General features: G+C 30.6%; 1 protein-coding gene across 1 annotated transcript in view; it reads left to right on the top strand.

The window, feature by feature from the left end:
• LOC119674659 (nuclear transcription factor Y subunit gamma-like) overlaps positions 1–10,717 on the top strand; it is a 17,723-nt gene extending 7,006 nt beyond the window's left edge. Inside the window, exons 2-6 of the mRNA XM_038085808.1 lie at positions 3,347–3,514; positions 3,681–3,879; positions 4,936–5,300; positions 8,330–8,414; positions 8,592–10,717. Coding sequence (XP_037941736.1) covers positions 3,347–3,514; positions 3,681–3,879; positions 4,936–5,300; positions 8,330–8,414; positions 8,592–10,462 — 2,688 coding nt within the window. The 3' untranslated portion in view covers positions 10,463–10,717. The remainder of the gene's footprint in view (positions 1–3,346; positions 3,515–3,680; positions 3,880–4,935; positions 5,301–8,329; positions 8,415–8,591) is intronic.

Raw genomic sequence — 10,717 nt, forward strand, 5'->3', positions numbered from 1 at the left:
TTACTTACTTACTTACCTACTTACTTACGAACTTACTTACTTACAACTCAAGAGTCTAGCATTGGATTGTCTATAATGTCCGAAAATTCCCACAAGGCAAATGTGGAATATGAGTTATGTCGCTTGTAAATCACGAAAGTCAATTACAAAATTTGTGGCTGTACTCACCTTACACTCCTCTGACATAACTACACCGACTTGAGGGTATATATCACACCTACTTCAGATCTAAAGAATTTCGTAGTAAAAATTTTAGAAGAAAATCGTATTGCTGCCGTTTGAATAAAATGATTTGCATACAATTTTATTAACTACAAAAAATGAATCTGATAAGAGCACAGTTTAAAATATTCTAACCATTTTTTATTTTTTATTTTTTTAGATACATTTTATTTTCTATTGAACTTACATTATTTTATAATAAAGCCAATAAATAAAATAAATTAATTTTCCACGAAACAAGTATCTTGCCACGTCTGTCTCAGTGCAGTTAGGTTGCTGCCCGTTGAACTCAAAACTTATATTTCTTCGATTGTGACACTTGATTACCTCCGATGTATCTAATACCTTTAAAGCCAATAATTAAAGTGTGAATATTTCGTTAACATTAAAGTTGAGTTTTGCAAAATTACAGTTTATCAAATAGTCGCACCTTTTTATCTGCTTCAAATTTAAGTTCAACTTTTCGTGTCTACATTTTATTTAAGATTGCTAAATCGGAGCCAACAGGCGAGATTAGATTTTTTCCAAACGAACTTTACGTGCAAATGTGATTATGCGAAAGAAAAATAAATTACTGAATATTGAAAGAATATATTGATTTGAGTTAGAAATCTTTACGAATTTTCCATAAATAGTTTTTAGTTGACAATTCAATAACTATATTGATTACTTCTGACAATAACGAAAAATCTTCATTTTGTGGTTGACATTTTAAACAACATTTAAAAAAAACGATCCTCAAGAATTAGATAATTTTAGCATAAAATTAAAAATTCATACTTTAATGTTAACAGTTTAATCGTGACAATGATCATTAAGGGGGGAAAAACTTTATAAACTGGATTAAACACTTGAAGAAGTACTCCTTTATGAAAACTGTAAGGTGTCCTTTATAACCTTTCTTTCTAATTGTCATTACCTTATAGCGGTAATGTAGAAGTCCAGATAAAGTCTTAGAAAACAATTGCAAAAGACTATAATTAAATAATCTTGCCATAAGTTAAATAAAATTATAATACTTTGGTATTAGAAGTCAAATTATACCTACTTCTTTCTAAGCAATAAAGTTCTTTTTAGGTATGAGACCAGACTTTTACTTTTTCGGTTTTGATGCCATAATTAATTCATCGACAGCAACAATTACATGTCAGTTCTCTAGATGGACCAAAAAAATTATTCGCAACCATATTTGCCTCAAGAACAATCGATATCGATATGTCAGTATCTCCACATGGACCATAAAGATTATTCGCAAACATATTTGCGTCAAGAATTATCGAACAATATAACCTAACGACCTGAAATGCTAAGACTCGAAGTATTCTATCATATCCTATCATAACCACTACCTATTCACAAACTCGAATTTGTTGAACTAAGATAGGTGCAACTGTGCTGAATACCACAGTTGTATATAAGTCATTGAGAAATTGTACTTAACAGCTGTAAAGTTCAGTAATAAGGATTATTATGTCTTAATATATCATAAAACATACTGATTTTTTGTTAAAAAAATTGGCTAAATATACCATGACGTGCGGAAAGTTTTAATGGGTTACCTTTTTGCTACATTACCCATTATTTGCCAGTATAAGTTTATGATGACGAAAGTGTAACGAAAATATATTGAGTGGTTTCAATGGTTTCTAAGTAGTGATTAGGTCATCAAAAAATAAGCCAAGCAATCAAAAATTTTTTACTTGATAGACCAAAAATTAATTTCAAACATTAAAGAACTGATGAACGAAGAACGAAGACAAATTCATATGAACTCTCTTGCTTCGAATTTGTTGTCCCCTTCAAAATCAGGGAGAACTACCTAAATTATAAATTATCATGACTTATATCTTATATATCAAAAAATTGTAAAATGTGATATGTTAAAGAATACATATTAAATTTAAATTAAATTGATGAATGAAAAACAGAGATTCACGTGCAAAAAAAACTCATAGAACCGTTAGCTGTGACTAAATCAAAAATTTTCAAGTGGTAACCTAAATAAGATTTAACCAAAATCAGGAAACTTGAGTGCGTTACAAAGCAAGACGTCGAAGAATGCCGAAAGACGGACAAAGACTATGCTATGTCTTAAATGATGTTATACAAAAAGTTTTGTATCAAAATGAAAAAACATTAAAAATGTATAGAAAAAATGTAGTATGTTATCGTCCACTATGAGCTGTTAAAAACTGTTGAACCTATTACGAAACAGCTATATAGAAAGCAATTGATTTGGTTTAACGGAGCTTTGACTGAAAAAAGACTCAAATATATAACTAGAGACGAATTCGTTTTATTTCGTCAGGAAAACACAAATCCACATACTGCTGTACATGTTAAAAACCATCGCGTTAATAGAGAATAGAAAGTTCCACTTCTGTCTCTGTATAGCCTAAACCTCGTCTCTTCAGACTATCACCAATTTTATTCAATGCCAAATTACCTCCTTGGAGTATAATACATTTCTATCCATGGTATTTAAAATTACCTCTATTTATTTCTGACTTCAATAGATGACTGGTCATTTTAGAAGGAGTTCATAAAATGGAAGAAAGATAGAAAAATCTTCCGATGGATAATACTTTGAATGGTACATTCTTAAGACAAGTTATCAAAAAAAACATTCTCATTAAAAAAGTTCGATTCTTAAAGTGCACTGTCAATATATAATCACCTCGTAACTTTATCGAATCGTACTAATTTATGTATTTTTTTAAAGTACTCTTTTTTTAGATGCCAAAATTTGATTTAAATGATATGACTTCATATTATAGTCCTAATATAGTGAAGTCCCTATTTAAGTACGTAGGGAATCAAAACCTTATCAAGAAATTAAATTATTTTATAATGTTATTTATTTTTTCCGAAACCTACGCTTCTTATGATGACAAAGAACGTATTTTTTTTTTTAAATTAGAAGGGTTCGAATAGAAAAAAAAAAGACAAAAAATGTTAGTTAATTTATTGAAATTTAGCTGAACAGGTTTCAAAAATTCAAATAATTCATAAATAATAAGAAATTTTTGTTGTTGTAATTCACTACTGTTAAAAAATCGATTCTACTTATTGAATCTATATTTCTTATCTAATTTATGTTTTTAATTTTCTTATCCATTTTCAGGGTGTCAAAATAAAAATGGATGATGCCGGCAATATACTTGTCCGTCGCTATGCCAAAAGTAATGTGTACGTCAAAAGTACCGCCAGCAATGCAAGTGAAGAGACTTCAATTGGTGCTGATATCTTAAAGTTGCCAAATCAAGCATTAGAAAGTGAAAAAATAGTCAAGGTAAGAGTCAAGAACATCTCTAAGATTTATTAACAGCAATAAATAAAGTCTTTATAATTTTTTTAATTGTTTTTATAGTTATTTTTAATTTTTTTATAACCAATAAACCTATTTTTTAATAAAACTCGTATTAACAATAAATTTTATTCTCTATTTTTTTGAATAGTTATTCGACATGAAAAAATTCCAGTCGAACGTTATTCGTGAACTCCGACGCGCTTATCCTGATCGTCGTCGCTTAGAGACTCAATGCCTTTCGGCAGTGGCCTTTGTCAAGTCTGAGAATGACATTTTGGAGTGCCCCATATGGGTGCTCATTGTAAATGTGGTAGCTATGGACATGCTGAAGAGCAAAATGCCACCAGGTAAGCAATGAAAAGTAACAGAAGCGTACCAAGTGCATGCAAGCAAAACCTCGCGTTGAATCGCAATGAATCAAGTTGAATCAAGTTGAATATGCATGATGCACACGAATTGCAAATTTGAGATTTCATTTTGAGATTTAATTATTTTTTTTTATTATTATTATTTTATTTTACTGGCCGCTTCAATCTGGCTTTGTGTTTAAAGCAGTTCAAGGTTTTTTCATAGGTTTTATGCTTTTATCAAAATTATGTGTTGAAGTTGATAATTGACGTATGTGTATTGTTGATGAACGTCTGTGTAATTAATTAGAAAACTTGTTGCTAATATAAAAAAATTATAAAAACTGAAAAATATTTAATAATAAAATATGCATTACAAAGTATAACAAATATTTAAAAAAAAAATACATTTCAAATGCGCCAATACGCTGCTGTCCAAGCACGGCCCACATGAGTTATGCGGCCCCCGATAATTTTGTAATCTACCACAATTAGGCAAATTTTTCTTTGTTATATTTTGGTAAAATTATATTATTTTATTTTAGTGGTATAAATCTAGGTGGTTGTAAACCCAACATTTTCCACGGTAACAAAATGGGTCAATAGGCCTAAGTGAATCCCATATGGATCGCCGGTATAACTTAACCTAACCTAAACTATGGTATTAATAGTAATAAATGAATTAATAATGTTGCATTAGCAAAGACTTTAATATATATTTCTGTACATTTCATGTTTAAAAATCTCGTTTGTCGTATGGCAACAACTAATATTAATAATGTTGATATTAATAGAATTGTAAAAGATAAATTAATGAAGATATAGTAAAACTAAATTTAACATTATCGCCACATTTTTATTTTTCACCGAAAAAATTATAACGACATATATTTATTTTTATGGCTCTCTATTCAGTGATTTGTATTAGCCGGCGATCTTGTCTGGTCTGCACAGACCTAATCTAATATATACGACTTAAAAAATACAACTCTTCGATTTATATTTTCTTCATGAAAAGTAAATAATTTTTTTTCATTTTATATTCTTTATTTCAAGTACAACGTCCTATGATGGTTGATATCAAAAATCGTCCACGAATTCCAATACCAGATGAGGATCCATACAGCGTAGCTGGAAATGCAAGCGGTGGCAGTTCAGGCAGTTCTGGTTTCGGTGGTAGTGGAAATAATAGCCACCAACAGTCAGTTAATGGTAGCATTGTAAATGGCAACAGCAATAATTCCAGTAGCATCGGCACTATGCAATTAAATGGCAACAGCAATGGCAGCACTGGTGGACATGTTGCAGCTACACGCGAGCAACTATTGCTACAGACTCAACAACTGGCACACAAACGCAGTGAAAAGCCACCAAAACTACCACCAAGGGATAATATATACTCACATGATTTGATTCCAAAGGTATGTAATTGCTTTATATTTAAACTATATAACAATTTTTTATTAATTTTCTATAAAAAAATAATTTCGTTAGATAGTTTTAAACAATTTTGTCTATTATGTATATTATAACAAAGTACCGAATAATGGTACTATATACGGCAACTAACAATACATAGTACATATAAAGATACACTCGATAAATATGGAATATCAAGCCACCTCCTATTACTTACTTACTTACTTATTTGGCCATAAAAACCCGTTACCGGGTTTCGGCCTGACGCAACCCACCTTCTATAGGCTTTTTTTCTAATTGGAACATAAACCTATCGTTTATCAATTAAATTTATCAACTCACTATTATTATACGTATATTGTTTTGTTTTTATTTAATCTTTTACTTATGTGTTTATAAACATTTTTCATTTATTAATTTATTACATATTCATTCATTCATTTATCTACTTATTACATGTGTATTTTTTATTTATTTTTTATTCACGCTATTACTCATCTATTTATTATTGCTTCCTTTGTCATTATTTCGTTTATATCAATTATTTATTTATTTAATTTATTTACTCATTCATTTATTTTATTATTCATTATTATTCATTTATTTATTATTTCTTACGTATTTTTAATATTTTTTTTATGTTATAAGCGTATGCATTTCTCATTTATTTATTTAAGCTAAATTTATTAATTTATTTATTTATTATATACACATTTTTTAATTTATTATTTTTTTGATCCATTTATTATTTATTCGTCTATTTATTATTTCTTCCTTCATAATTCATTATTTACTCATTCATTCATTCACTTATTTATCTATTTATTTTATGTGTATTTTTAATTTTTTATTATTTTTTTATAATTATTATATATTCATGAATTTTGTGTTTGTTTATTTAACTTAAATTCATTCATTTATTTATTACACATATATTATGTATTATTTATTTAGTACTTATTTTTTTTTTGATTATTTATCATTAACTTTTTTCATTTATTTATATATTTTGAGATTATATATTTTATAGTTATTTATTTAATTCATAATTTAACGTTTTGCATTATTGAAAATTTTGTTATAGACATATATATAGACATATATTTGTTACCACCTTCATTTGATTAACAAACAATGTATTAGTAGTACAAACCTGTTTTTATTAAACAATTATAGATTAACCCTACTATAGCTTTTCATTTTTACCTAATAAAGGAGTTGTGCTATTTGGCGTATGTACTAACGCTAATCCTGTGGTACTATAATGAGCAATTATTTGAGTTCAAGTGGGCTTTGGAAACAAGGCCGCTAGTCCAACCTAATCTAACATATTACTTGCCATTTGTGGGCAAATCTAGAAGTAAAATTAGGTAGGGTTTTGACCCACAAGTGAATTTTCAGATATTATGCTTTAATCCCTTTTCTGTGAATTTATAAATAACAACAAAATATAATTGTGTTTTTAAAACTACATATAATAAGATATTTATTATTAATTATTAATATTTATAAGCCCATATTCTTCATTGTGAACCTAATATATTACTTCATTGCATTTTAAAGCTTTACTTGCATATATAAACTTATTTAAAATGGAAACTTCATACTGAAGATAATCTTTCGCATAATGCAACCCGTCGATAAAATTCACAAAACCCATTAAGCATTAAGTAATCAATTAATACTGAATTGAAATCGATTTCGATCGAATAAAAATTCATAAATTAAGATTGGAGGTGATTTGGTCTCTTATTACTGAAGCCGAGTATTTGTACATATGTGAAGAACGATAAGCATGCAATCCACTTGTGTGGAAACTAGTATTTCTTGAACTCATAAGAATTTATTAAAAAAATAATTGTAATCGAATCGCGTGCAATTAATATTCAAAAATGTTGATGGTTTTTGCTACAACAACAAGTATTAACAATGAAATAAATAATATATACACAAGAAAACGTTAAAAAAACAGTTTTAACATAGAGTGTTTGAAGTCCACAGCGAAGAAACATTTCCACCAAGAATTGTTGATGAAGCAGACAAACTATCAAAACACTTGTACTCCAATAAATATGAAATCAATTGCAAAACATGTGTTCCAACGATACGTGCAAGCTTTTTAATAAAATCGCTGAGAAATAAAAAAGATAATGACCTTTGACTTGATTCATGTTAACAATAATTTATTATGAATATATTATAGTATATTTGAATAAAAACAGTTTTCATATCTTACTTTTCGGAAAAGGTATAAATGCACCATTGGAAGATGGTTTAAAGGTTATGTTTGGAAAGTAAATCAGCAACTAGTTCGTTTATTTATTTATATAGGTATATACTAAATATATTTGTTTTACATCTCATTGGAAGTAATTACAAAAGTCCATATTAATCCTAATGCAACTATCAGGAAAATTTTTAGTGAAAATTTTAGTGAGTTTTTATGAAACTCACTAAAATCACCTCTTAGGAATGAATGGGAAATGTTTCCACCACTGTCCCAGAGAGCAGTGGATAAAAGTTTGTTGCAGTAATTAGACTTGAAAGTTGAGATAAATAGACTTAGTACTTACAAGTATAGTTTTATATAAGCTACAAAGCATAAACGCAGTATAGAGAAAAGGAAGATGAGTCCCCCTCACTCATCTTACCCTGTTATTGCGGTAATTATCCAATTATTTGTAGATTCTATAACCAATATCATAAAAACCAAGGTTATGGAAGCACCTGATTACCTCTTATCGAAGTAAAGCATCAGATATCGGGGAGGAGGGGCTTACGGCACATATCTAACAAGAAGTAACCTTCTTATTCATATTTTCCGAGCTAGTCCCTCAAGTAGTTCGAAAGAGTGTTCAGATTAATAATTTGCTATAGTTTCTTCTAAAGTTTCTTCATTGTTTCCTTTGCTGTTTAAATGAAAATCTTGACTAATACGAGTATTCCAGCAGTTGAAATAATTAATAACATTAATTTAATATAACATATTTGTAATAAATAATTTTTATCTGAACCATGTTTCTTTTCTTAGCCGGACTATGATGATATTGATGTGGAAAGTAGAATCAAATTATCTCGTGGCAAATCAGATAAAGGAAAAGATAATAAAAAATATGGTAAGCCAAAATTATTATAACATTAATGTGATATATATATCACCAAAAAAATGTATTAAATATATATGCCAACATATTTTTAATCTCTTTAGAAATTTTTCAATATATATACTTACTTATATAATTATAAGTATACTTATATATTTATTAAGCATAATTAATCGTCATTGCTTTCAGATGATCCTTACTATTGTGGCTTACGTGCACGAGTACCAAATTTCGTTAAATCTTCAAAATCGGCCAAAGACCACAAAGATGGACATCCTTTGAACAGCAGCAGCAACAACGGTAGCAATAATGCCATGAGCACACTCTCACAAAAGAAGACTTCGATGATGCACATGCCAATGCATGCACCAACTCCACCACATATGCATCCACACCACATACAACAGCAACAAATGATGGCAGTAGCAGCAGCACATGCAGTACATCATCCAGTAGCAGCACATCATCACCATCACCAGATGTGGCCATCACGCAATTTCGACAATAATGGCGCTTTAGGTATTTATAATTCAATAACACCGACCTATCACGTGGACCACGCGTACAATCAAACTATCGCGGACTCTATGCACGGACATGGACGAACTAATGGACATATAAATGCACAAGCAACAACACATGCACATTTACCCAAACAAATACAATATCGACAACACCATCGGCATCATAGTCGTAGCTGTAGACGTACACAGCAACAGCCCCCGCTCTCACCGCCCAGTCGCCCACGCACTAGCCATAAGCAAGTAAATTGTAACTGTGTTAGTTGCTATACATTGGCACCACTTTTTGGTGCAGTCACACCAGCTCGACCTCCACGTAGTCTTAGTCAACAGCAACTACGTCAACATCATCTGTTAAGCGGTAGCTTGAATGAAGCGCCACCGCCTAAGGGGCTAGTTAAGTGGTGCAGTGAAAGCGATATATCCGAACTAGATCGCAGTGGCTTTGACGATGATTATGATTATAGTAAAAACTATGCTTACTATGGCAACGAACAAAGTTGCAGCTACGATGAAGACTTTGACTTTGACTTGAATATGGATTTTGAGGATGATGTAACCTACGCACGTCGCTTTACAAAACCAACGCTGAAGGAACATACCTACAAGGATCACGATGTAAAGCATAATGGCGAGTTTATTTATGGCAATCGCAGGAATGAAGAACTCAGTTTAAGTGACATATACTTAGATAAAACTAAACTCAGACAATTACGTTCACCAGCGCCACCACAACCACCACAGGAGTTGAGCAATTCAAACAAAAATGTGAAAAGAAATGGCACTGCACTCTTGACCACACGCAACAAATCACATTCTACAGAAAGTTGTTTCACTGAACAGCCAAACGAAGAAATTGCGTACATGTATGGAGGACGGAAACGTATAACCAAAGTTCCTTCAGCTGCGAATATATATGACAGAGTCCGAAACTCTATTGATTCGGATGGCACTTATGCTAGCGCAAAGTTTAGCACGAATCTAAAATCAAATGAACAACGGACTGCTAATTCGACAATGACGACTCAAAAGAGTAATGATTCAAAGAGCTCAAAGCCATTATTGCCAGCTCCATGTTGGCGTGGAAAACGCGCTGAATCCTTTAAAGAACCAAATAAGAATGTCAAAGAGCAAAAGAAAAGTTTCATTAGTAATATATGTTCGGGAACAAAAATGAAAACCTTAGAAGCAAACTCGCAGCAACAAAAAAATAAATCTGACAACAATAACAATAATAAAAACAAAAATAATAATTTGAATATCAACGAAAAAAACAAGCAAATTACAACAGCCCCCACTACGAACCCATCAAATAAAACGACTATGAATACCACAGTAACTGCCCAGGCAACGACAGCTAAAACAAACACTGACAAGGCGACTCAGGCAAAACACATACTGCAACAACAACAACCGCAACATCAACATCAAAGAGTTAGCCGTCTTGACATTAGTGACATGGAATCCATTTATGGTTATCTGAAACCCAGAAAGCCACGCAGTCTGAGTCTTAAGAAAATTCAAATTCTCGACTATTAAAAGAGAAGAGATTATGTGTAAATGTTAGAGATGATGGGGTTAATCGGGGTAGTGCAATAAATACTCGTACATATTTAAAAGGTCTTTTTACTATGTGTTGTTGAAACCCACCTATAGAGTTATATAAATGCTGTAAATTTATATATATGCTTAACTTAATATATATCCAATCCTCCCAGTTAAGAATTCCCTTGCCATAATTTTGTAGACCCCGACGCAATAAAAAAAATAATACTTAATGCTGCTTGTTGTTGT

The sequence above is a fragment of the Teleopsis dalmanni genome, chromosome 2, assembly GCF_002237135.1.
Source record: "Teleopsis dalmanni isolate 2A chromosome 2, ASM223713v2, whole genome shotgun sequence".
In the NCBI taxonomy this organism is placed as follows: domain Eukaryota; kingdom Metazoa; phylum Arthropoda; class Insecta; order Diptera; family Diopsidae; genus Teleopsis; species Teleopsis dalmanni.